Source organism: Heloderma suspectum, chromosome 6 (assembly GCF_057233095.1).
Source record: "Heloderma suspectum isolate Gila_16-S chromosome 6, 16-S_ref, whole genome shotgun sequence".
NCBI classification, from domain to species: domain Eukaryota; kingdom Metazoa; phylum Chordata; class Lepidosauria; order Squamata; family Helodermatidae; genus Heloderma; species Heloderma suspectum.
The window spans coordinates 59,799,978-59,827,063 of NC_139463.1; the positions used below are offsets into that span (position 1 = coordinate 59,799,978).

Consider the following 27,086-nt stretch of genomic DNA (forward strand, 5'->3'; position numbering starts at 1 on the left):
AGCAATGAGCGGCAGGTGGAGAATAGTGTGTCTGTGACAAGCCCTCCGCTGATCCGGATGCACAGTGCCCCCCAGAGCATCTTGCGTGTCTCGATGCCTTTCCACGAAGAATGGATCTTATGAGGAAAGTTGCAACATCTGGGACTGTGTAAATTTGAAAAAAAGGTGACTAAGGGGAGAAATGATAGAGGTGTACACAATGACACGTGGTGTGGAGAATGTGGATAGCGAGCTATTTCTCTCCGTCTCTCAAAATTAGGGATGGCAGAGAATTTCTCCACGAATCTTCGGGAGGCTGAGTGCCGAGGCATGTGGCCCCCCGAAAGTGTTGGGTAAATTCTCCACTGGCCCCCCACCCCCCCGGGATGGGACTTACCATGACCGAATGTCCCTCTCAGTGGCGGGTCCCAGTGGCGGTTTGGCGGCGGTTCGGCGGGGCGGGGGTGGCGGCCGGTCTCCCGACTGACGGCCGCCGCCGCCATTACAAAATAAAAAAGTAAAAAAAAAAAATACACACCCGTGATAGTCTACGTGACGATTAGGATGGTGGTGGTTGTCCCCGGCTGTGCTGCAGATGCTCCGCTAGGCCCCGCGACAGCAGCCCCTGCAAATCTTGGGGCAGGCTGCCCCACTGCCCCCTGAGTGATGGCACCTGTGGTGGGGGAAGGGAAAGTGGCATGAGTGTGACTCTAGTGATAGGATGCCCACAGAGGGTGTGATACAACACCAGTGGGTGGCAGAATTTGGCGTGTGAGCTAGGGATGGCGGAGAATTTCTCCCCGAATCTTTGGGGGGCCGAACGCCAATGCATTCGGACCCCCGAAATTGGTGGTGAAATTCTCCACCCCCCTGCCCCCCACGGGATGGGACTTACCTTTGGCGAATGTCCCTCCTGGCGGCGGGTCCCGGCGGTGGTTTGTCGGCCTTTTGTCGGGGGCGGGGGCGGAAGCCGGTCTTCTGACCGGCTGCCACCACTGCCATTACAAAGTGTAAAAAAAAAAAAAACCATGGTAGGCTACGTAACGATTAATGTAGCCTATCACGGCTAGCTTTCCAAAGTCAGTCATGATAGGCTACGTAAATCGTTACATAGCCTATCACGGGTGACTTTGGGGGGGAAAAAAGGGCATACGCAAATGGCGGCGCCTATAGGGCGCCGCCATTTGCGTTCCTTATTTGGTTGCAGTAGTCTACGTAAAGATTTTCGTAGACTACGCCGTAGTCTATGTAAATCTTTACGTAGACTACCGCGACCAAATAAGGAATGCAAATGGCGGCGCCCATAGGCCGCCGCCATTTGCGTACGCACTTTTTTTTTTTCAAAGTCACCCGTGATAGGCTACGTAACGATTTACGTAGCCTGTCACGGCTGACTTTGGAAATCTAGCCGTGATAGGCTACATTAATCGTTACGTAGCCTATCATGGGTTTGGTTTTGTTTTTTACACTTTGTTTCGCAGCCGGGGAGACGGGGCGCTTCTCCCTGGCCTGAATTTCGGCCGGGCGAGGCGGGAGGCCTCCCCCTCCGGCCTGAATTTCGGCCGGGCGAGGCGGGACAGCTCCCCCCCTCGCCTGAACTTCGGGGGGAGAAGTGAAGTGCCTCCCCCCCACCACGAAGCACCCCTGCGAAAAGGTAAGTGACTTTCGTACATCCCTAGTGTGAGCGGAGTGCGGAGACAGCGTTTTACACTCCTTTTACACTCATTTCCGTGGTGTACGGCAAAGGGCTACTCCTGGGCAGCTGGGTGTTCCCCCACATGAATTCCACTGTCTGTGTGGCATTGGTGGCTGGGGACTGCTCCAGGAGTGGGGTCCCCTGTACAAGGCCATGCCAGGAAGAGATTCACTGGCGCTCTTGTCAGGCTTACCTGCCGGCTTTCTGGTGGCTGCGACCTGCCCCGCGCTGGCTGCTGCAGGGGCAGCTTGGCTCCCACTCCCCATTGCCCCTCCTTGGCCTGGTGTACCCGGGCAGAGCCCCCCCCAGTGGGGACAGAACAGTGGAGGCTTCCATCCGGGCTGTGGCAGAGTGGGGTGCGCCGCCGGGTCTGCACAGGCCAGGGGTGCCACTGTGTCAAACGTGGGCAAGTGGCTTTTTACATCACCGTGCTTGGCTAGAGTCAGCCCCACGGCTTAACCCAGGCCATCATTGCCCTGCCTGGGCTCATCACCAACCCGACTCCTGGGATGACCACGACCTGCTCCTTCCGGGACACCCACCTGCAACACATTCCATAGGTGCAGCCCCAAAAACGCAGTTGCGGAAACACCCCATGGCTGACCCGCACTGCGCCTGTCAGCGGGGCTTGGCTGCCCAGCACGCACCCATGGCGCATGCAGCTCCCTATAGTAGGCGGCTCCGCTGCAGGAGGAGGCGGCCTTGAGTGCTGCTCCAGGGCCTCGAAAAAATGGGCCTTCAAGGCCTCAAACTTTGTGCAGACCTGCAGGGCAGTGCGAGAGAACCCCGCCTGCGAGAGCCCCCTCACAACTGCCCTGTAGACCACCTCATTCCCGCACGTGTGTGGTAAAAAGATGTAACCTAATGCCATTGTATGTGGCTTAAGCAGGCATAGCATTGTAAGAGCTGCGCATGCCTGGAATGAGTGGACAGTAACCCTAAGATAAGGTTGGTAGGCAAACCGCTGGCAACCAATCAAAAGTAACACGCTGGCTGAGGAATGCAACCTAAGTGATAAAACTGTAGCGCGGGGGTTACCCAGGGTCAACTCTGTTTTTGAGCGTGAGCTCCTTTGTCGAACTGTTTGCAAACAATAAAATCGAGTTGGACCCAGCCTGAAGTTGACTCTCCTCTTTGGGGCAAATTGGACTAGCCTCCAGGGGGCGAAACTAGCATTTTGTGCAACAATCTGGCGAGCAGTCAGGAGTCCCCCCTCGGACCACCCCGTGGTCAAATGACAGGACCGGCGAAGGTGCCTGTGGGGCGTGCCGGACCACCTTTGAGATCTGCCATGGCACCAGAGAACGGGGGTCGAGACACCTGGGAGGTTAAAGGCGCAGACTCCATTGACTGAGTCAACCAGGCCGAATGGGTCCGAAGGGACGGCGCCAGGGTGCTGGGTGGAGTAAGTATTTGGTTTCCCTTGTGTCTTTCTGTTTGAGTTGCCTTCGGAGCGTCTGAGGTTTGTCAGGCTCCGTGTACGGTTTCGAATAGAGGTAGGCAAAATGGGGGCGGGTAGCTCCCATTTAGAAAGCTCTGCCACTCCCTTGGGATGCATGCTAAAGAACTTTAGTAAATCCAAAGATAATTATGGTACTAAGATGTCGAAAGGCAAGCTGGTTGCCACTCCCTTGGGATGCATGCTAAAGAACTTTAGTAAATCCAAAGATAATTATGGCACTAAGATGTCGAAAGGCAAGCTGGTTACATTCTGTCAATTGGAATGGCCATCATTTGGAGTCAACTGGCCAGATATTGGCTCCTTTAATGAGGCCACAATTAGAAAAGTGCACGATACTGTTGTAAATGATGGACACTGGGATCAGTATCCCTACATAGACTCATGGTTGAGTTGTGCTTTGAGCAACCCCTCCTGGGTGAAACAATGTAAAGGAGAGATGTGTAAACAAATGCTGGCTGCAGACCCTCAGAGAGAGAAAAGAGGGAAGGGGAGGTCAATCTTAGAGGGAGATGATGAAATAGATTTAGCACAAGGCTTGAGGGGGCAGGATTGTGGTCACACAGTTCCACCTCAGCCTGCAGTAGGCAGCACCCCAATGGTACCCACAACCCCACAACCCCGGCCAACCGGGTCCTCACCGCAGAGTCTCTCTCAGCTGCTGTCCTATAATGAAGAATACAACGTGACTCCCTCGTGCCCTGCCGACTCCTCCTCTGACCAAGTCCCAAGACAGGTGCCCGATGCGAGAGGTGATGACGGGGCAAGGGCAGACTGCATTTGTGTATGTACCCTTCAGCACTGCTGATTTGTTCAATTGGAAGAATCAAAATCCTTCCTTTAGGGAAGATCCTGATAAGATGCAAAATTTATTTTGATCTGTGGAGCAGACACATTGACCCACATGGGCAGACGTGCAGATGATGTTGCAAACCCTGCTAACATCCGAGGAAAGATGCCTAGTGCAAGGCACAGCTGATAGGATAGCCGAAGAGCGAGTAGCGGGAACTACTAGGGACCCCCGTGAATTATGCCCCCAAGTAGCCCCCGAGTGGCGTCCCAATGACCCCAGAGACCGACAGCGAAGTCAGGAGTATTTGGGAATAATAGTGGAGGTGTTGGGGAAGGCTGTGCCACATGTGACTAACTTTTCCAAGCTGTATGAAGTCTGCCAAGAGAAGGATGAAAATCCCTCTGTGTTCCTAGGACGGTTGTTTGATGCATTTAGGAAGTTTAGTGACCTAGACCCTGAGGCTCCAGAAAACCAGCATATTGTAAATACGATGTTCATAGGGCAGACAACACCAGATATAAGGAAGAAACTACAGAAAGCTGAAGGAGCCGTGGGCAAGCCACTCTCCGAGCTGGTAGAGATTGCATATAAAGGGTATGGCAATCAAGAGCAAGTAGCAGAAAAAAGGGAGACAAAGTGCAGCAAAAAGCAGTTGGCGATGGTAGCAGCCACCTTGGGTGGCAGCGCAGGACGCATAGAGCCTCAGCAGAGACCAGAGGGGGGGCAGAAGAAGGGAAAGAGCCACCCTAGGTTTGACGGGTGTGTGTATTGCTGAGAGAAGGGACACTGGAAAAAAGACTGCCCGTTGAAAAGGCAGAAAGAGAAGAGCCAGGGGGAGGGACGCCAATTGAGGGCAGACTCCTCTGAGGAATGTAGCTGAAGGGGACCGGGATCTAAAGCCACCACCCTACGAGTAAATGCTCAGGAAAATCCCATGGTAAAGATAAGGGTAGGTGGCAGAGACTATGAGGCTCTGGTAGATACTGGAGCCACCTTTTCCGTAATAAACACAACATTAGCATAACTAAGCAGAATATCATAAATCCAGTTATAGGGATGGACGAAAGCCCCTTACCTGGTCCTGCAGCTTACTTCGTGGTGGGGGGGAGGCGCTCCGTTCCTCCCCCCAAAATTCTTGGCGGGGGGGAGGCACCCCATCCCTCCCCACCGAAATTCTGGCCGGGGGGGAGGTGCCCTGTCCCTTCAGCCGCAAATCCTCCTGGCCGGCCAGGACGCAAATGGCGGCGGCCGTAGCTGCCGCCGTTTGCATCCCTGCAGTCAGCTGTGATAGGCTACGTAAATCCTTACGTAGCCTTAGGGATGGCGGAGAATTTCTCCCCGAGTCTCAGGGAGGCCAAATGCCAATGCATTCGGCCCCCTGAAATTGGCGGTGAAATTCTCCGCCACCCCCTCGCCACCCCCGGGATGGGACCTACCTTGCGCGAATGTCCCTTGCAGCGGCGGCTCCCGGTGGCGGTGTGGCGGCAGTGGCGGTGGCGGCCGGTCTTCCGACCGGCTGCCGACGCCGCCATTTCCAAGTAAAAAAAAAACACACCCACAAACGTGATAGTCTACATAAAGATTTACATAGCCTATCACGGCTAGATTTTCAAAAAACACCGTGATAGGCTACGTAAATGTTTACGTAGCCTATCACGGCTGACTGCAGGGACGCAAACGGCGGCGGCTACGGCCGCCGCCATTTGCGTCCCGGCCGGCCAGGAGGATTCACAGCTGGAGGGACAGGGCGCCTCCCCCCCGGCCAGAATTTCGGCGGGGAGGGATGGGGCGCCTCCCCCCCCAGAATTTCAGGGGGAGGGACGGAGCGCCTCCCCCCCACCACGAAGCAAGCTGCGGGACTAGGTAAGGGACTTTCGTCCATCCCTACAAATATGCCAGCCAAAAGTCTTCTTCTTAGGCTATGAGACTGAAATGGGACCAAGAGCCCTAAGCAAGGATCGAATTCAAGCTATACAGAATATGCGTGCTCCTAAAAGCCCAAAGGAGCTACGAGCCTTTCTGGGTCTAGTGGGGTTTTGCAGAATGTGGATCCCTGATTATGCAGGAGAGGCTAAGCCCCTATATGAGTCTCTTACCAAAGAGGGCCTCGCAAGTTGGAAATGGACCAAAGAAAACCAGCATGCATTTGAACTATTGAAAACTGCCCTCTCGCAGCCTCCAGCGCTCATGATTCCCAATGGGCACAAGCCCTATAGACTGTACGTGCATGAGAACAAGGGAGTTGCCTCAGGAGTCTTAACTCAACCAGTGGGCTCGACATGGAGGCCTGTGGACCACTACTCCAAGGTCCTGGACCCTGTAGCAAAAGGATGGCCAGCTTTCCTGAGAGCTGTTGCGGCCACCACCACCCTTGTAGAGGAGGCTCAAAAGATTGTCATGGGAGCCAACATGGAGATACATGGCCCACATGGAGTGCCCCAGATCCTCGGAGCAGAGGGAGGAAAGTTCTTAAACCCTTCCAGGCAATCTAGATATGAGATCTTTTTGTCGTCTAATCCAGGCCTCACCTATAAACATACCACTGTCCTAAATCCAGCCATCCTTCTGCCAGAACCAGGACCCCCAGGTCATGATTGTCTAGAAGTGTTAACTCAGGTAGTATTGATTCGACCTGACTTGACAGATGACCCGCTTGAAAATCCAGAAGAAGAATTCTTCATAGATGGCTCAAGCAATGTAATCCATGGCACACGACATACAGGATGCACCATGGTAACGCTGACTGAGACTATATGGAAAGAGAAACTCCCTGCAAGTTGGTCAGCGCAAGCAGCAGAGCTCACTGCCTTGACACGCGTGCTAGAATTGGGGAAGAATAAAAGAGTGAACATCTTTACAGACTCACGCTATGCCTTTGCCACTGTACATGCCCATGGACTACTGTGGAAAGAACGTGGATTCATCATGGCCTCTGGACAGAAGTTTGCAAATGGGTCACAGATTGTGGCACTACTGGAAGCTCTCCAACTGCCAAAGGAGGTAGCCGTGGTGCACGTAAAAGCGCATGGCAAAGCCACAGATGAGCGCCAGAGAAGGGGAAATGCGAAGGCCAACATGGCAGCCAAAGAAGCAGTGCAGATGGGAGGAGAAGCAGTGTTTCAAGGCCCAGCCCATGAGATATCCCTCCGCCTGGAAGATTACAAAGCAAAATATACCCAGGCTGATGACAAAGCTGCCAAAGAAAATAAAGCCACAAAAAAACCCCAAGGGTGAGGGATAGTCCCAGGTGGAAAAGTCATGCTACCCCGATGGCTGACAGAAGAAGTAGTAAAACAACTTCATGCGAAGACCCACATGGGAGGCACCGCAATGGGAGACTTACTAGTTCGGCAGGTTGTAGCACCAGCACTGTATGTAGAAGCCCAATGAGTCGCAGCAAGATGCCCCACCTGCCAGAAGGTAAATCCAAAAGGGGCCCGAGCGCCACTGCCAATGGGAGGACGACAGTGGGCGTATTATCCTGGACAGGCCTGGCAGATTGACTTCGCAGAACTTCCGAGGTCAGGCCGACACCGATATTTATTGGTACTAGGGATGTCAGAGAATTTCACCACAAATCTCAGGGAGGCCGAATGCCAGCGCATTCGGCCCCCTGAAATTGGTGGCGAAATGGTCTGCCCCCCCTGGGATGGAACTTACCTTGGGCGAATCCTCCTGGCGGTGGCAGCTCCGGTGGCGGTTCGGCAGCGGTTTGGCGGTAGCGACTGCGGAGGCCGGTCTTCCGACCATCTGCTGCTGCCGCCATTTCCAGTAAAAAAAACAACAACAATAAAACGTGATAGGCTACGTAAAGATTTACGTAGCCTATCACAGCTAGATTTTTAAAAAATACCGTGATAGGCTATGTAAATGTTTATGTAGCCTATCACGGCTGAGTAAAAAAAAAAAGCGTTTATGGAAATGGCGGCGCCCATGGGCGCCGCCATTTGCGTTCCTTATTTTGGCACGTCTAGTCTACGTAAACATTTACGTAGACTACAGCGAAAATAAGGGGAATGCAAATAGCGTAGACATTACGCTATTTACGTTCCCCTTATTTTCGCCGTAGTCTACGTAGTCCACCGCCATTTGCGTACGCGCTTTTTTTTTTTTTACTCAGCCGTGATAGGCTGCATAAACATTTTCGTATCCTATCACGGCTGACTGCAGGGACGCAAACGGCAGCGGCTACAGCCACCACCATTGGCGGTCCATCCGGCCAGGATTCGGGGGTGGAAGGATGGAGCACCTCCCCCCCCGGCCAGAATTTCGGGGGGGAGGGATGGAGCACCTCCCCCCCACCGTGAATCAAATTTCGTTAAAGGTAAGTGACTTTCGTACATCCCTAGTACTGGTGGACCAACTAACGGGCTGGGTAGAGGCCTACCCTACAAGGACAGCTACAGCATCAACAGTGGCATGCTTCCTACTCCAGAAACTGATACACCGTTTCCTGCTGCCTGAGTCTATTGAATCAGATCAGGGGAGCCACTTCGTGGGAAAGATAGTGCAAGAAATATCCAAAGCTTTAGGCATTGAATGGAGACTCCATACCCCATGGAGGCCTCAGAGTTCAGGTCAGGTGGAGCACATGAATAGGACGTTAAAGGCAATGATAACAAAAATTTGCACTGAGCCTCACTTAAAGTGGCCCCAGGCACTCCCACTGGCTTTAACTTGCATTTGTAGCATTCCACGTAGAGGGATAAAATTGTCGCCTTTTGAATTAATGTTTGGAATGCCTCCCAGGGTTTTGCCAGCAGGTTGGAGGGAACAAGTCACTGTCGATTTAGGAAAAACTGAAATTAGGGAACATGTTATTGCCTTGCAGTCTGTTTTGTCATCCCTTCACAGGTCTGCTCCACCATTCCAGAGCCTGCCGTTGGACACCCCGATCCATAACCTCCAGCCGGGGTGTAGTAAAAATGTAACCTAAAAGCCATTGTATGTGTCTTAAGCAGCACGTAGTATTGTAAGAGCTGCGCATGCCTGGAATGAGTGGACAGTAACCCTAAGATAAGGTTGCCAAGCAAACTGCTAGCAACCAATCAAAGTGACACGCTGGCTAAGGAATGCAAGCTGAGGTGATAAAACTGTAGCGCGGGGGTCGCCCAGGGTCGACTCTGCTTTTGAGCGTGAGCTCCTTTGTCGAACTGTTTGCAAACAATAAAATCAAGTTGGACCCAGCCTGAAGTTGACTCTCCTCTTTGGGGCAAATTGGACTAGCCCCCAGGGGGTGAAACTAGCATTTTGTGCAACAAATTGACGAGCAGTCAGGAGTCCCTTGGGCCACCCTGGGGTCAAACGACAGAACCAGCAAAGGTGCCTGTGGGGCGTGCCGGACCGCCTTTGAGGTCTGCCACGGCACCAGAGAACGGGGGTCGGGACACCCAGGAGGTTAAAGGCGTGGACTCCATTGATTGAGTCAACCAGGCTGAACGGGTCTGAAGAGACGGCACTAGGGTGCTGGGCGGAGTAAGTACTTGATTTCCCTTCTGTCTTCCTGTTTGAGTTGCCTTCGGAGCATCTGAGGTTTGTCAGACTCTGTGTAAACGTCTGAGGTTTGTCAGACGCCGTGTCAGTGTCGGAGGTTTGTCAGGCTCCGTGTATGGTTTCAAATAGAGGTAGGCACAATGGAGGCGGGTAGCTCCCGTTCAGAAAGCTCTGCCACTCCCTTGGGATGCATGCTAAAGAACTTTAGCAAAGTCAAGCGTCTGAGGTTTGTCAGACTCCGTGTACTAAGATGTCGAAAGGCAAGCTGGTTACACTCTGTCAATTGGAATGGCCAGCATTTGGAATTAGTTGGCCAGACATAGGATCCTTTGGCGTAAATCTTGTAAATGCTGTATATAAAAATGTGGTGAATAATGGGCAATGGGATCAATTCGCCTATATTGATGATTGGTTGAATTGGTGCGGAAAGAATCCCCTTAGTTACAGAAGTGTAAATGTGTAAATGTGTTACTGGCAAAGGACCGCAGGGGCAAGAGACCCCGGGTGGTGTCTGAATCAAGTAGTAAGAGATAAATTTGCCTCAGGGAAAGTCAGCATTTAGATGAGTGCCAACCAAAATCCACTGAAGGCGAGAAAAGGTTGAATATAAAGTTCAATATTGTAAAGTCATGATGGTATGCTCCGAGGTGAAGCCCAAAGCCCCTGTTCTCCCTGATTCAAGCCCCACAGAAGGAGCTTGAAGACTGGGAGACCCTGCCCAAGGTGCCCTGAGCTCCCCCCCCCCGCATCTTATTCGGTCTGTTAGGTTGGGAGGAGAGGTTGTTGGGGGAGGGTGGGGGCCCTCTAGAGACAGTTTGTCTGCCACCATATCCAAGTCTGATAGAAGAAGCAAAAGCAGTTGAAAAAGTTGCAACTTCTGAAGAAAGAGATTTGTTTGACGTCTTAAAGACTGTGGCAAGATCAAGAAACAAAGACAGAGCAACTTCTTAAAATATTAGGGTCTGTGTAAGCTTATCTCTGTCAGCCTGCTCAGAGCAGAGCCAAGGGGGACTTGCCTAACCCCCCTTCGCCGTGGCTGGTTTAGCCTTAGCAAGCAGTGAGGCTGGAAGGTGTCTGTGAGGACCTGACAAAAGAGTGAGATTTGCAAAAAACAAACAAACAAGAAAAGCATCACAGCTGAAAAGCTGAGCAGCACTGCTCTGTTCTTGTCTGTCCAGGAATCTAGAAGAGGTGTAAGGTTACACCTTCCCCATTTGAACTGATGAAGAGACACAGAGCTTTTGTTAAAAACATCCCTTCTTTATGGCCCAAAGCCTTCTTTGTTAGAGGCACTCTGCACATGGACTGGAACTTTGGACAGTTAAAGACTTGCCATAAAAAGTACTGTGAGGCTTGTCATAGCCTTAAACTCCCGTTCTTGTAGATTGTGTGTTTCTTTGTGATCAGCTCAGTATACAGTTTGATTTGTGATTTCAACACTCAGATAAAAAGCTGCATTTGACTGAAAGAACTGGGTATAATTAGCCTTGAGAAGAGAAGACTGAGAGGAGATCTGATAGCACTCTTCAAGTACTTGAAAGGTTGTCCCAGAGAGGAAGGCCAGGATCTCTTCTCGATCATTCCAGAGTGCAGGACACGGAATAATAGGCTCAAGTGACAGGAAGCTGGATTCCGGTTGAACATCAGGAGAAACGTCCTAACTGTTAGAGCAATATGACAATGGAACCCATTACCTAGGGAGATGGTGGGCTCTCCCACACTGGAGGCATTCAAGACAAGGCTGGACAGCCATCTGTCAGGGATGCTCTGATTTAGATTCCTGCACTGAGCAGGGGGTTGGACTCGATGGCCTTGTAAGCCCCTTCCAACCCTACTATTCTATGATTCTATGATTTCCAAGGCTTTGATTTCATTTACCCTAATGAAGCATACAGATACAAATTTCTAGAAATTCACATACTACAAAGGAAACAGCCTTCAAAAAGTTCAAAGAGAAACTACGAAAGTTAGTTTCCCTTCAAAAAGGGGGGCAGCAAATTCTCTTAACTTAAGAGGTGAGAGAGAAAGAGTCCCCCACTCTCCCGTGATACTTCTAAGGCCAGCTGTGTTTCTGAAGCCTAAGAAAGCTCCTGCCCCATGTGTTCCAGCTCTTTCTCAAAATCTGAACTGTTCTGACGTTCCATTTGCTCAGAGGCAAACCTGACACTCTGCCAAAACTCATGCAGTATGGAGTTGCCGATGCAAAAATGGTGGCTTGGAACTCTTTGCATGTATGAGAACGCCCTTCCCTTAATTTTGATGGGCCCTGACCATGCAGTCAGAGGAGCAGTATAATGGTTAGATCTGCTCCACCATGCCCTACTATACAAAACAAATGTTTTCCAGTCATGGTGTTGGATTTTAATGATATGAAAAAGGTATAAAAGAAGGCAGAAGAAAGTAGCAGACAAAAAGGCTTCAAAAAAGAAAGAAAGCTTATCCCAAATGTGTGTCGTTGAGATTAGTAAGAAGATCTAAGCAAGTGAGTCTCTGTCGAAGCAATGGCAAACAGCCTAACTTGCAGAGAAGACAAAGAGTTAAAACTGGTGCATGGCACAGAGAATTTGAAACATGATCTGCAGAACAGGCAAGCCAAAAGATAAGTGTGCCTGTTACAAGAGGGAGGCTATAGTAGCCATAAAAAGGGGCGAAGACCCCATATGGAGCTTTAACAAAAATATTACCCACTAGAAGTGGACAATTAAAATAAAAAAGGCTTTTCTTCAATTGAAGCAAGCCTTAATATCATCGCCTGCTTTAGCCTTATCAGACCCCAGATCATGAAGTTTGTAGAGCTATGGTGCACATGAGAGCACATGAAAAGAGTGCCATTCCTGGAAAAAGGAAAAGGCAATGCTGGCAGCCACCATGGGCGGAGATATAAACCACAGCTTGAGAGCACAGAAGTGACCAGAGTGGGGGGGGGGCGAAAAGGAAAGGGCTGACCGGGGCTCAATAAATGTGCGTATTGCCGAGAGAAGAGACATTGGAAGAAAGATTGTCCATAGTTAAAAGAGAAGAGAAAAGAGACTCACCCTGAAGGCTGCCAAACGTGGGCAGGGTCCTCCGGGGCTGGGGGGGAGTCTAGCTGAAAGGCCACCACCCTACGAACAAACGCTCGGGAGAATCCCAAGGTAAAAGTAAGGGTTGGTGGCAGGGACTGTGAGGCCCTAGTAGATACTGGAGCCACATTTTCTATGATCCCTGTGAAGCCCCCCCGGTGAGAGAAAGTGGAAAGCATGTAACTGTAAAAGGAATTACAGAGAAAAAAACCAAAACACTAAATTGCCCATGTGTAAGCCCCTCCTCACGAAGACTGGAAATAACATACTGGAACATGCCTTTGTAGTTTCATCTGCACACCTGGTTGCCCTCTTGGAGCAGCACTTGTTAACAAAACTGCAAGCTAAAATCTTCTTCCGTGATAATCAGATTGTAGTACAGCTGCCAATAATGCAGGGCTCAAATTATCAGATGGCCCTTCAAGCAGTCAAGATTGTGTCAGAGGCCAAAGGGACTCAGATTTTAGAGAATGTTGATCCATGTGTGTGGGCAGACAGAACCCCTGCCCGAGCAAATGCATAACACCAGTTAAAATCTTCTTTTAAAAAGGGGGAGCCCTGTGTGCGTGAGGCAGTATCCTCTGAAGAAAGCCACCTGTGCAGGCTTGAAGCCGCTCATTGAGAAGTTCAAAAGTTATGGTTAGCTAATAAAGGGATCATCCCCCTTTAACACCCCGATTTTGGGTGCGCCCGAGGCAGATAGCACCTCCTTCAGGTTAGACCAAGACCTGAGAACAGTGGCTGACTGCCCTTTGTGCCTCAAAAACAATTCAAAAATGTTTGAGCCCCCAGCTCAAATGAGAAATCGCCCATGCGCTTACTATCCTTTTCAGAGATTTCAAATTGACTTTTCAGAGTTGCCCCAGACTCATGGCTATCGGTACCTGCTAGTAATGATAAAACCAACTGACTGCACTGCACAGACAGTAGCCAAGATCCTATTAAAAAATAATCCCTAGGCTCTTGTTACCTAAAGAGAGTGAATCAAATCAGGGGCCCCATTTTGTTGGACAAGTGACGCAAGTAGTGGCCCAGGCATAAGAAATTAACTAGAAGCTACACCCCCCTTGGAAACCTCAATCCACAAGTCAAGTTGAGAAGATGAACCGCGCCTTAAAAACAATGCTCACTAGAATTTGTTTAAAGATTAAGTTGAAAGGCCACAGGCCTTGCCAATCACCTTGACTCGAGTACGGTACACCCCCAAGGGAAGTATTAAATTGACACTCTTTAAACGTTCTATAAGCGCCCACCTTGGATATTACCTATGGCTGATAGCTTACATGTGAATTTAGAAGTAAGAGTTTTAAGATTCAAGGTTATGTTACTGCTTTGCAGTCTGTTTTGTTTTCACAGGTTTGCGACACCGCACCAATCCTGGCCTTTAGATGCTCCAGTGCATAATCTCAATCCCAGCGATTGGGTGCTAATCCAGTCCTAGAAAGGTGAACCACCTACCAAGAAGCAGAAGGGTCTGTTTCAGATCCTACTTACCACTCCCATTGCTATAAAAGTCGCTAAAGGGAAAAAGTGGATTCATCACACTGAATAAAGGCATCACCTGCACCAGAGAGGGTCGCACCGGAAGCTGACCCACCTGAAGGTCACCGTTGGAATAATGAACCCCTGAAAGGACTCAAGTAGCTCTACAGAAAGAGGGCGCTCTCATTTCAAGGGTTCCTGATGAACGGAACAAAACTGAGTTCCAAAAGTTCAAAAACACTGTGTTTTTGTTGTCAACATTCTAGTAGCTAGAACAAAGGCATCCTAGGCCTCACTTGCTGTTTAGAGAAAACCGTCAATGCCACAGCAATAATAGTTTGCGCCTTTAAGTGCGTAGTCCACTGCTGGACCAAAGAGAGTATAAATTTGAGAAAAGCCTTTTGAGGGGGGAATTGTAGTAAAAATGTAACCTAAAAGCCATTGTATGTGTCTTAAGTAGCACGTAGTACTGTAAGAGCTGCGCATGCCTGGAATGAGCAGACAGTAACCCTAAGATAAGGTTGCTAAGCAAACCGCTGGCAACCAATCAAAAGTAACACTTTGGCTGAGGAATGCAGGCTAAGTGATAAAACTGTAGAGTGGGGTTGCCCAGGGTCGACTCTGCTTTTGAGCGTGAGCTCCTTTGTCGAACTGTTTGCAAACAATAAAATCGAGTTGGACCCAGCCTGCAGTTGACTCTCCTTTGGGGCAAATTGAACCAGCCTTCAAGGGGCGAAACTAGCATTTTGTGCAACACTGCCTCAGTCCCTGAATTTTTACAGGAGGTCCAGACATCGTTGTCTTTATCTTGCAACCCCCCAGTATTTTCCCACTGCTCCGTCTGAGGGAGATCCATTAAGGAGAGGCGGAAGAGCAGTGCTAGGCCTTCGGTGTCTCAGCGCTGAGGCCTCCTCTGTATGTGAACTAGCGCACTTCATTGGCCTTCAGTAATCCTCCCTCAGAGTCTCTCTTCTCCGGTCTCTCCTTCCCCCTGGCCCGGAGGGGGCTCATCTCAGAGTCTGTCGCTAATGTACTCTATATCTGTATGCTTTGCTTGACAAACTCCCTTGATGGTTCTTTACTGGCTATTTTCCCCATAGCTACAAGGATTTAAATGGAAAATGGAGCTCCAAATTAGCTGCATGCTGTTTCTTGTGGGCCAGTAACTTGAACAGGCAGCTGAAGTAGACAAAAGAAAACTTGAGTAATGAACTTGACAATCTTTTAACAGGGAGGGAAAAGATCAATCCCGAGACAGCAATATGTTATCTGAATGATCATATATACACTGTCAAAAGAAACTAGCAGATGGACTGTTCAGCTAACAGAGAAACTTCCATCCGGCCTGCAAGAGAAACAAACATGCATTTAAGCTTAGACACACAGCTCACATACTATGGTTTCTCCAAGCATCACTGAGCATGACTCTGCCACACCCAGCTCCTCCCTTTCCCCAGTCACCTATCTGGGCTAATGAACTTTGGCACAAGCTCGGACTCCATCTTGGATTTAGGTCCTCAGCTCCACACAGGCCCAAGGCCAGAACTTGACAACTCAAGTCCAATTTCAGAGCCCGTCTGCCCCACAGAGAAGCAGTTGAAACTTTTCCCTCATCCTTCCACTGTGCAAAGGGAGCTCAGTGCTGTGGGGCTGTGGCTATTTTGCCAGTCTGGAATTGTGGAAATGACAGTAATTTCTGATGAACCCCCATGGATTTCCGCCCACCCAACCAAGAACAACAAAATCCAGGAGAAAACATCCTTCATATAAATATGTCCTGGGCCCTTCCATGTGGGGTGGGGCAGTGTCTGATGACTTGAGGGCTGATCATTTCTGGCTACGCTCAAATTCCCCTGCCAGGGCCTGTATATTCAGCTCTTCTTCAGGTTGTGCCTGGTCGCTGACCTAGGAGGGAAGGTCTCTCTGTGCCGCTGATGATTTCGCTGCTGCTGCTGCTGCTCTGGATGGTGCCTCTGGCCACCCAGAGGATGCTGAGAACCACCTGCCTCTCGACCAGGCCTAAGGAACTGCAAGCCTATCACAGCCCCGGAGACCTCCTTGTCGGAGGGAATTTGCCGGTTGGCATGAATTATTATGAAGAGACTCAGGACTTTAGTGGTTTAGCACCTCCAGAACTCCGAAATTCTGCTTTGTAAGTGTCCACAAGAGGGATCTGGGACAGATGTTTGCCTGCTTTGCTTGCAGGTTAGAGGCCTCCTTCCAGGCTGATCCTAATTTGGCGTCAACCTGTAATGAGAAGCAGAGACCTGGGGGTTCTTCTCCAGCTGCATGGCAACATAGGAAGCTGCAGTATACCGAGTCAGACCCTTGGTCCATCCAGCCCGGAGTCGTCAGCACTGGCTGGCAGCAGCGGCTCTCCAGGGTTTCAGTCAGGGAGCTTTCCTACCTTTTCTGGAGAAGCCAGGCATTGAACCTGGGACCTCCTGCATGCAAAGGATACAAAGCCTGTGCTCTGTGGCTCTGAGCTATGTATGGTCCCATTCTAAGCAGGAGCACGATTCCTCTTTCCTTGTCTGGCTATGGTAGTGACACAGAAACCCTGGGAACTATAATGTCCAGAGACTGGGGGAGCCAAGCTCTGCTGTTGCATCTACTGCTGCAAGGCGAAATATGCAGAAAGGGGTGTGTGTATGTATAACGCAGAGAAGGGTAACTTGGAAGCTGGGATTTGTGCATTCAACCAATAGGTTGGGAGGACACCTCATACTTTGTTCCACCAACACTGAAGTCACTGGTTTGTGTCCTCCTTGTATCTGAGTTTGGAATAAATGATTTTCAGAGTCTTGAGCCAGAAGCTGGCTTTGTAGTCTCCTTCTCTTCTGAATCGAGCTGAGGGTGGGGGTGACCTGGGGAGGGCTGGCCATCATATCTCTGCTTCCTTGTGAACTGGAGAACAGGTGACCTGCCCCTAGAGGCTGCTTGGTGCAAGGAGGGAAGGCAGAGCAAAACCATGTTTGGGCTTCATGTGAAGAGTTTCATAATGACCTAGAAATGGCCACCCTTCCACCCCCCGCAGACGTCATGTAAGTCAGGGGTGGGAAGGTTGATTTCTGGGTGAGCTGAAGTAGATGAGCAAACATTTCAGACTCACAGTTGGGTAATCAGAGCAGCAACAAATGTCTCCCTCCCACCTTATACTATATTGTATCTTCACTCGCCTCCTGTCATAACTCCCATCTCTGCAGGATATTGAAGCACTACCAGCAAGTCCTGGCCTTGGCGTTCGCCATGAAGGAGATCCACAAGGACACAATTCTCCTCCCCAACCACACCCTTGGCTTTCGCATCTATGACCACAGCAACATCGCAAGATGGATCCACTTGAACAGTCTGTCTCTGCTCTCCACATCAGGGCGAATGTTTCCTAATTATAAATGTCACAGACATGATCAACTGCTCTCCATTATTGGGGGTCTCGATTCCAAATCCTCATGGGAGATTGCTTCTGTAATGGGCATCTTCAAGATCCCACAGGTAAGGGGATTCATCTGGGGAGAGATGTGGGGGATCTGCAGACCTCAGGAACTCTGAGCTGGAGAGGCCAGTCTCTGAAGCCCTTTCCCCCCATGCAGTGGGTGTGTTGCCTTGATTGTGGATGGTAAGAGCAGGAGGCCTTCTGACCTTGGCTAACCTGCCCCGTGATTACCTCGGTTGTAGCCAGGAGTCTCAGGTGGCTATTGTTTGACTAGTCCCAATCAGCACTGGGTCTGTTACATAAGAAAATGCTTTGGATGGGGAGAAAAAACTCGAGTCTTGCAACACCTTAAAGATTCCCAAACAAACCTCCTGCTAAAGGAGGACAAGGAGATTGCAGAGAAGCTGCATGAATTCTTTTCATCTGTCTTCACTGCAGAAGATATAGGACAGATACCTGTGCCTGAACGGATGTTGTCAAGAATGGAGTCTGATGAACTGAGACAAATAGTGGTGACCAGAGATGAAGTTCTCAACCTTATGGATATACTGAAAGCAAATAAATTCACCAGGCCCAGATGGTATCCATGCTAGAGTTCTCAAAGAATTGAAATATGAAATGGCTCATTTTCTAGCCAAAGTATGCGACATGTCCCTAAGATCAGCCTTTGTAACAGAGGAATGGACGATGGCCAATGTAACACCAATTTTTAAAATGGGATCCAGGGGCAATCCAGGAAATCTCAGGCCAGCTAGCTTAAGGTTTATTCTGGGTAAATTGGTTGAAAGCATTATGAAAGATAAAATTAGCGAGACTCTAATAGGACAAGCCCTGCTGGAAAAGAATCAGCATGGCTGCTGCAAAGGTAAGTCCTGTCTCAATAACCTTTTAGAGTTCTTTGAGAGTTTCAATAGACGTGTAGACAAGAGTGACCCATTAGACATCATCTGCATGATCTCTCCAAACTGGGAGAATGGGCAACCAAATGGCAAATGAGGTTCAATGTAGGCAAATGCAAAGTGATGCACACTGGGACAAAAGAGCCCAACTTCAAGTATAACCTGATGGGATCTGAGCTGGTGGTGACTGAATATGGAAAAGGTTTTGGGGTTCTGGTGGTCAGCTTGATGAAAGTGTCAGCCCAGTGTGTGGCCGCTGTGAAAAAGGCAAACTCCATGTTTGGCATATTTGGACAAGGAATTGAGAATAAAACTGCCAATAAAGGATACTGTAGAGCTGGGAAAAGTGCAGAAAAGGGCAACTAAGATGATCAAGGCATTGGAGCATCTCCCCCTGTTCCCCATGAGGGAAGGATACAACAGCTGGGATTGTTTAGCTTGGAAAAAAGGAGAGTAAGGGGAGACACGATAGAGGTGTACAAAATTATGCATGGTGTGGAGAATGTGGATAGGGAGCTATTTTTCAGCCTCTCTCAAAATATTAGAAACTGGGGTCAACCCATGAAGCTGGTTGGTTGGAGACTCAGGACAGAGAAAAGGAAGACCTTTTCGCAGAGCGATTAGTGAAACTATGGAATTCGCTACCACAACATGTAGTGATGGCCACCAACTTGGATGGCTTTAAAAGGGGGTAAGATGAATTCCTGGAGGAAAAGGCTCTCAATGGCTCATAGTCCTGATGCCTATGTGCTACGTCCAGAACCAGAGGCAGTATGCCTAAGTAGACCGGTTGCTGGGAAACATGGGTGGGACGGTGCTGTTGCACTTCTGTCCTCCTGGAGGCTTCCCGGTTGACAGCTAGTTGGCCACTGTGGGAAAAGAATGGTGGGCTTGATGGACCCTTGGTGTGATGCAGCATGGCTCTTCTTCTGTACGTGTCTTCTTGAACAAGGTGACACAAGACTCCTTCTTGATTTTGCTGCAGTCACTTAATGCATTTCATTAATTCCTCCAGTGATTGAGGGAACCTGAACCCACAACAATATTAAATTTGTCAGTGCGTTATGTATTGGGACACATTTCCATATAAAAGAGCTTCTGTTTCAGCCACACTTTTTGGGATGAAAACGAAAATTGTTCCGAGTAGAGGAAAATACGGGTTTCTGATTAAGACCCACTACCATTATGTCACGTTTTCCATTTCTTGTGTCCTAATGGATTTGGACACAAAATGGAACTGTATGACCAAACTATCCTTTTTAAGGAGGGACCCTAAATCCCCACCACACTTACGAAGAGACCTATTGCTTCATTATAGTGACATGGGCCTCTTCAGGACAATGGCTAGAAACTGTGCCAAGGTTACCTCCAGGGCAGCCCTGACTTTTGGGTTGATATTCACAGTAGGGGGGACCTTAAAGAGAGCTTCATTTCATATTAGATGTCTATGTTTCAAGTGGATGTCTTCCTTCTGGATAGCGCTTCATGCATCTGAAGCTGGCTGTAGCAGTCCAAGGAAGATTTTAAGAGCCATTAAAAATGTGTCAGTCTTTAGAGGAGCACAAAATTCACTGCAGTAGACTAACAAGAATATCATCTTTCAGCTCGGTTATGGTTTGGCTGACCCTGCTCAGGGAGAAAAAACAGAATTTCCTTCCTTCTTCCGGATTGATACTAACGAAATTGCTCAATATGTGGGCCTTGTCCGGCTACTCCTGCATTTCCATTGGAACTGGATTGGGCTGGTTGCCTTGACTCAGGAGAGAGGTGAAAATTTCATCCAGACACTGACACCAATGCTCAAGCAGAAGGACATCTGTGTGGCCTTCACTGACATGTTCGACCCAACAAGCCCTCTCCTTGTACAACAAGCATATCTTGGATCTATTCCTAGTGCTTGGTTTGAACCCCAAGTGATTATTGTCTTTGGGGACACCAACGTTGTACTCATATTAAGAGCGTTCTTGACTATTCATGAAGAAAAGACCAAAGTCCCATTTAGGAAGGTTTGGATCCTGACAGCCCATTGGGAAACTTCTGCGGAAGGACAAAATTTATACAAGGGCAAAGACTTCCATGGTGCTTTGCACTTCAGAGTCCACAGGAAGGATGTGCCATTATTCACACATTTCCTCTGGGCCTTAAATCCACACCGACCACAAGGAGATGTCTTTCTTCAAAAATGGTGGGGACTCACATTTAACTGTGACTTTCTGAAATCAGGAGAAATCTCTCCATGGGGATGGAGTAACTGCACTGGGGAGGTGAAGGTACCGCACCTGCAGAGCCGTATCCTAGCAATGTCCATGTCCAGTTACAGCTACAGTATCTACAATGCTGTCTATTCCATTGCACACACGTTACATGCTGTGTCTTCATCTGGATCCAAACATGCATTGAGAGGCGGAGGCAAGAGGCTGCTGAATCTTCAGCCATGGCAGGTAATGTCCTTGTCGAGAGCTGGCAATCTTATGAAAGTTTCCTTGGTGGTTTCTCGGTGGTCTGATCCTGGAAGCAAATGGCGAACCTAGGAGAAAGGCTGTTGGTCCAGTCTAAAGATCCCAGTAGAGACATTCCACAAAGATATTCTTCCATGCCCATCAGCTCCCTTAAAGAGCACTAGGAAGTGAGTAAAAGGCAGTGGAGAGCAATGGTGCTTCTGTGATAGTCATGTATTTAAAACTGCAGCTACTGAGAGGAAGAATCAAGCAAGCTCTAACCCCAAATACATAATATTCTTCTCCGCACCCCTCATCCCCAGGAGCAAAAAAAAGGCAGCTGCTCCCCCTCCTTACCCCATGTTCATTCTTGCCAGGCAGCATGAGAACACCTCAGGTGTTGTGCGCCTTGATGGCACCACTCTACTACTTCTGGTACACACACAAAGATAGGAGCATGGCTTGTAGCAAGTAGACACCAAAGAAAAATAGGAAAACCACTGGGCAAGCATATTTGAGCAATTGCCCAATGAAGCCATCTGAATGCACCTTCAGTGTTCATCAAAACAATGGAGTAAAGACAAGAAAACAGTCTCCTAACTTGATGGCAGTCACAGAATGTCATAAGACACCAGAACTCACTCACAATTACCCTGTTTATAATTCTCTCTTCAATTTCAGATTCTTGCCTCTTTGAGGAATGTCCGGTTTAACAACAGTGCTGGAGATGAAGTCTCTTTCTTTAAAAAGGGAGAGAGATACGATATTGTGAATTGGATTTTCTTCCCAAATGAATCTTTAGCTCACACCAAAGTTGGACAGGTGGATCCGGAAGCTCCGCCTGACCAGGACTTCACCTTTCACGCTGATGCAATCGTGTGGGTTACAGAGGTGGGTCTGAAGTGGATGTCATGGGGGCCATAAAGAATGTTGCAGTTCTATGGCTTGAGAGCGGAATGTGTCTTTCAAAGGGATGTACGAAAGTCACTTACCTGTTCGTGGATGATGGTGATGGTGGCAGGGCAGGTGCTCCGTTCCTCCCCCCTGGAATCCTTCGTGGCTGGCTGTGCTCCACGGCAGCTCCGCAGAGCAGCCAGCCAGGCCTGGCCAGGCCAGAGCCGTCTGCAGCCGGATTTCCAACTGCGGAGGGCTCTCGGTAAAAAAAAAACAAAAAAACCCCGTGTACGCAAATGGCAGCTACGGCTGCCACCATTTGCGTTCCTTATTTTTGCCCTCTTAATCTACGTAAATATTTACGTAGACTATGACGGCAAAAATAAAGGGGAACGCAAATAACGTAGCGTGCGCTATTTGCGTCCCTTTTTGATTCCCCGTTTTAGCCTACATAAATATTTACATTTGAGTACCCGGTTTTTGTTTTTGTTTTAACCCACCCAGCCATGATAGGCTACGTAAAGATTTACGTAGCCCATCACATCGTGTTTTTTTTCTTTTAAACCTAGTCATGATAGGCTACGTAAATCTTTAGGTAGCCTATCACGTCTTTTTCTTTCTTTCTTTCTTTCTTTCTTTCTTTCTTTCTTTTTTACAAGAGTGGAAATGGCAGCGGCGGCGGCAGCATGTCAGAAGTAGGGATGTACGAAAGGTACTTACCTTTCGCGAATTATGTTTATGGTTGGGGGGGAGGTGTTCCGTCCCTCCCCCCGGAATCCTCGCCGGGGGGGAGGCACTCCGTTCCTCCCCCCCCCCGGAATCCTGGATGGCCGGCTGTGCTCCACAGCGATTCTGCGGCGCCGCCAGCCGGCTCCGCCAGCAGCCGGACATCCGGCCGCTGGCTAGCAGGGACGGAAATGGCGGTGGCCGTAGCTGCCTCCGTTTGCATCCCTGCAGTCAGCCGTGATAGACTACGTAAAAATTTACATAGTCTATCACGTTTTTTAAAAAAAACCTAGCCGGGATAGGCTATGTAAATCTTTACCTAGCTTATCAGGCTTGTTTTTTTTTAACTGGAAATGGCGGCGGCAGCAGCCGGTCGGAAGACCAGTCGCCACAGCCGCCGAACCACCACCGAAGTTGCTGCCGCAGCCGCCGCCGCCGCCGCCAAGAACATCCACCCAAGGTAAGTCTCGTCCCGGGGGGGCAGGGGAGTGGCGGGCCATTCCGCCACCGATTTCGAGGGGCCGAATGCGCTGGCATTTGGCCTCCCGGAGATCCATGGCAGAATTCTCGTACATCCCTAGTCGGAAGACCGGCCGCCGCAGCCACCGCCCCCGAAGCCACCGCCGCAGCTGCCGCTGCCCGTAAGATCCGCCCCAGGTGAGTCTTGTCCCAGGGGGGATCCACGGGGGGGCGGGGGGTGGCAGGCCATTCCGCCACGGAGTTTGGGAGGCCAAATGCACTGGCATTCGGCCTCACCGTGATCCGTGGCTGAATTCTCTGCCATCCCTACTTTCTAGATGAGACCAAAGGCCTATTGAGTGCAGAAAGGAATCCTTGTCCAGTGAGAAGGAACTATCTTTGCTATCTGGAAAACTATTCTTATCCAGTGAGAAGGAACTATCTGGAGATGCCAAGGACTCTGAGTCCTTGGCATCTCCAGGTATGGCTGGAAAAAGGCCCCGGTCTTAAAGTTTGGAGAGTGAGTTCCACTCAGTGCAGTCAATAGTGAGTGAGGTATAGGGATGTACGAATCCCTTACCTTGCTGTCTGTGGGGAGGCTGCTGGGGGTAATCAATCCGTTCCTCCCCCGCCAGAATCCTCGCCGGCTGCCCCACTCTGCATTGGCTCTGGGGGGCCACCTGCCAGCTCCAAAGCCACAGCAGGGACTTTGGAGCTGGGACACAAATACGCCGTTTGTGTCCCTGTTTTTTCACACCATAGGCTATGTAAGATTTACATACCCTATCACGTCAAATAGCAGGGACGCAAGTGGTGTAGCGGACCCCTCACTGGGGTCTGTGGAGGATTTCTGCAGCATCCCTAGAGAAGCAGAGAAAGGGTCTGATGCAGTAGGAGGCAGCTTCATGTTTTTGCATCTGTATGACCATGTATATCTCCATCAGCTTCCATTACGATGATTCTAAGGAACCTGCAGAAATCCAGCAAAGATTCAGACTTTCTAAACTGGTGATCCTATCCATTGTGTATTGGGAAACTCAGTTGAGTGACTCTGTCCTATTTTGGTGCAACATCCCTTGCATGTAAAAACTCAACTATTTCCTTCACCCCTTTTAGGTGCCTCCCTCTGCAAGGTGTGTGGAACGGTGCTCTCCAGGGCACCAGAGAAAAGTTCCAGAGGGGAAGCCGGTTTGCTGCTACAGATGTGACCGTTGCCCAGAAGGGACGATTTCTAACTGGACAGGTAGCTCAAGCATTGAGTTCCTTGTTCAATTGCAGAGCATACCAGGGTTAGCATGGGAAGATCATGGGCAAGGAGAAGACATGGCCATTTAACCTATGAACAGTTTCTCCAAAAAAAAAACACCATTGGGGATTGCATAACTCGGTGGTTTGCTGTTTTGCAAACTATTCACAATTTCCTGAAGACACCTTCTATTTAAGTAATAAAGAATAATAACATCCTTAAATACTTGCCTTGGCTCACCTATCCATATATAGTGTTTTAAACACCATGTTTCCAATATCGGTTGTTTGGGCATTAGACATGAAGCTAAGCGGTGATTAGTGGTTCTAGCAATTGGAGCATGATACCCCAATTTCAAGGAAACTTGTTTAATCTATATGGATTCCTGTCAGCTATTTTCCAGCCTCTGCACCAACACATCTCCTCTGAAGAAAGTGCGTCATCTGAAGCAAATGCCATATACACTTATTTATTTATTTATTTATTTGCCCATTCGGAAGGCACTGCATGTGACAGTCTGTGGTGATGTTCTTACCCTTAGCAGTTTTCAATTTCTAGTTACACACTTCAGGTTTTTCTTTTTGCAGAATATGGAACATGGGTCTGCTAGCGTGGGCTATCCTACACAGGTGAAAAGCAGTGTTCTGTACCCTTCCTGACTCTGCTCTTATGCAATATGTTGTTGAAACGTAAAATGAAAATACGAAAAGGGAGGCTGCACGTTTATATGGACAGTCAGCTAGCGAACTGACATTTCCGTTTCCTTCTTTGTGGCCTGCACTGTCTGTACAAAAAGAACATGTATGCCATGTTTGAGATACTTTTGCTCATTCCAGATGCAGATCACTGTGTCCCATGCCCAGAAGATCAACATCCAAACAGCAACCAAGACCACTGTTTCCCCAAGAAGACCCACTTCCTTTCCTATCAGGAGACACTGGGGTTCATTTTAGCTTCTCTGGCTCTTTTCCTCTCTCTGATTACATCTGTAGTGTTGGCCACCTTCATTCTACACCGTGACACACCCATCGTCAAAGCCAACAACCGAGACCTCACCTATGTCTTCCTTCTTTCTCTCCTGCTCTGTTTCTTCTGCTGCTTTCTGTTCATTGGTCGCCCCACGAAGGTCACATGTCTTCTACGTCAAACTGCTTTTGGCATCGTTTTCTCTGTTGCCATTTCTTCTGTGCTTGCAAAAACTGTGACAGTGGTTCTGGCCTTCATGGCCACCAAGCCAGGAAACATGGCCAGAAAACTCTTGGGGAGACAACTACCAAACTCCATTGTCTTGGCCTGTCCCCTCACCCAAGCTATTATCTGTGCTTTCTGGCTGGTGACCTCTCCCCCATTCCCAGTCTTGGACTTCCATTCCCTGGCTGGAGAAATCATCATCGAATGTAATGAAGGCTCAGTGACTATGTTTTACAGTGTCCTGGGTTACATGGGTTTCCTGGCTGTCGTCAGCTTCATGGTGGCTTTCCTAGCCAGAAAACTGCCTAACACCTTCAACGAAGCCAAGTTTATCACCTTCAGCATGCTGGTGTTTTGCAGTGTTTGGGTCTCCTTTGTGCCCACCTACCTGAGCACCAAGGGGAAGTCCATGGTAGCTGTGGAGGTCTTCTCCATCTTGGCCTCTGGGGCTGGTCTCCTGGCTTGCATCTTCCTCCCCAAATGCTACATTATAGTGCTGAAGCCCAGTCTCAACTGTAAAGATCATGTAATCAGGAGAAGGACTTAGGGTGTCTATCACTTTGAAACATGCCCTGCTACTCTAGTTTCCTGTCAAGTACATGTGTAAGAAGGCCAATATCATTGTTGAAAGTGCTGAGTTATTCCTTAAGCTACGGGATCCTTTCCTCACTGGGCTTTTGCTCTTTCCCAATCAACTGGAAGTGGTTGTCTGTATGGCATTATATTGCTCCTAGATATCTTTCAACCATATAATTTTCTTTAAAAAAACAAGCCATGATGCTATCAGGAATTGGTGTTACATATCATGGATTATAGGAACAACAGAGAGTTGCAGTACTCTGCCGCCATTTGCGTACATTGTCTTTTTTTTTTCCCCTGCTGTGATAGGATATGTAAATTATTATGTACCCTATAGCGGCAGACTGGTTGGACGCAAATGGATCCTGGGGGGGGAGGACCAGATCACCTCGCCCCCCCTTTGAGGGTTCTGGGGGGAGGGGTGGAGCACCTCCCCCCCACTGAGAATCACATCCGCAAAAAGTTAGGTGATTTTTATACCTCCCTAGTTTCATCACCTCACTTGACTCTCAAATTATGGAGTTTGCATTGGAAAAGTTACACTTGGGGTTTACTTAGAGGTCCCCCACCCTGCTTACAGGTTGGATCCAGCACTGCTGCTTGGATGATCCCTCAACCATTTTGAAAAGAAATGTGCTCTTGTGTTTCCTCACAACAGCACTGAGAAGAGAAGAGAACCGCATATGAATGGGTGGATGACTTTACTGACTAAGTCATCTGACATTGTCATAGTATCAACACATCACTGCATGCGATTTTTATTTTTGCAAAGAGAGAAAAAAATGCAGAGAATGTGACTGACAAAGCCCGACTCGGGCTGCACAAGAGGGGATTAAAAGCTTTACATCGGATATTGGACTCTCTTTTTTTATCGTTGTGGGAAAGGAATCTCCTAGTGGTGTTTGAGGTGGGCTGGGAAAAATAATTTTATTCTGAGCTTTTAGATACTGAATTTCAGATTTCTTTTGTTTTCAATTTTTACTCATTATTGATATTGATAATTGTCTTAACATTCTTGAAACACTGTTTTCCAGCTAGTTGTATCATTTTACAATTCTAGCTTGACAGATAACTAGTTACTTTGAAGCTGTCAACTGGTTATGCTCCAAACCCCCCCTCAGCCCTCTGCTTGGTTGCTACCAAAGCAACCAAGCCCTGAACACTGGCAGGCCTTTAGATATTTGAATTTAAATGGATTTTGTTCTCCTGAAACAAATGCTAGCATTAATGAAGGCTGAAGTGGATTTAGTCACT

General features: G+C 48.9%; 2 protein-coding genes across 4 annotated transcripts; both read left to right on the plus strand.

Annotated features, from left to right (window-relative positions):
• Window positions 1-9,042: 9,042 nt before the first annotated feature.
• LOC146340962 (vomeronasal type-2 receptor 26-like) lies at window positions 9,043-24,282 on the plus strand. 3 transcript variants are annotated; one of them, XM_084804540.1, is made up of 5 exons: window positions 9,043-9,402; window positions 17,171-17,459; window positions 19,904-20,740; window positions 21,419-21,628; window positions 23,933-24,282. In XM_084804540.1, the coding sequence occupies exons 2-5, from the start codon at window positions 17,214-17,216 to the stop codon at window positions 24,149-24,151; spliced, it is 1,512 nt and encodes a 503-aa protein (XP_084660666.1). In that variant the 5' UTR covers window positions 9,043-9,402; window positions 17,171-17,213; the 3' UTR covers window positions 24,152-24,282. The 3 variants fall into 3 exon arrangements, with proteins under 3 accessions (XP_084660666.1, XP_084660667.1, XP_084660665.1); XM_084804541.1 differs by lacking the exon at window positions 9,043-9,402 and adding an exon at window positions 9,422-9,551; XM_084804539.1 differs by lacking the exon at window positions 9,043-9,402 and adding an exon at window positions 14,981-16,116.
• Window positions 24,283-24,861: 579 nt separating this feature from the next.
• On the plus strand, window positions 24,862-25,800 carry LOC146340963 (vomeronasal type-2 receptor 26-like). Its single transcript, XM_084807289.1, has one exon. It carries the CDS (start codon window positions 24,862-24,864, stop codon window positions 25,798-25,800), a length of 939 nt encoding a protein of 312 aa, XP_084663415.1.
• The last annotated feature ends 1,286 nt before the right edge of the window (window positions 25,801-27,086 follow it).

Coding starts and splice junctions, on each gene's coding strand:
- LOC146340962 (XM_084804539.1), top strand. CDS start 15,899: ATGATTTCGCTGCTGCTGCTGCTGCTCTGGATGGTGCCTCTGGCCACC. Junction 16,117..17,170: donor GAACTCCGAAATTCTGCTTT/GTAAGTGTCCAC, acceptor CCATCTCTGCAG/GATATTGAAGCACTACCAGC. Junction 17,460..19,903: donor GCATCTTCAAGATCCCACAG/GTAAGGGGATTC, acceptor ATCATCTTTCAG/CTCGGTTATGGTTTGGCTGA.
- LOC146340963 (XM_084807289.1), top strand. CDS start 24,862: ATGTATGCCATGTTTGAGATACTTTTGCTCATTCCAGATGCAGATCAC.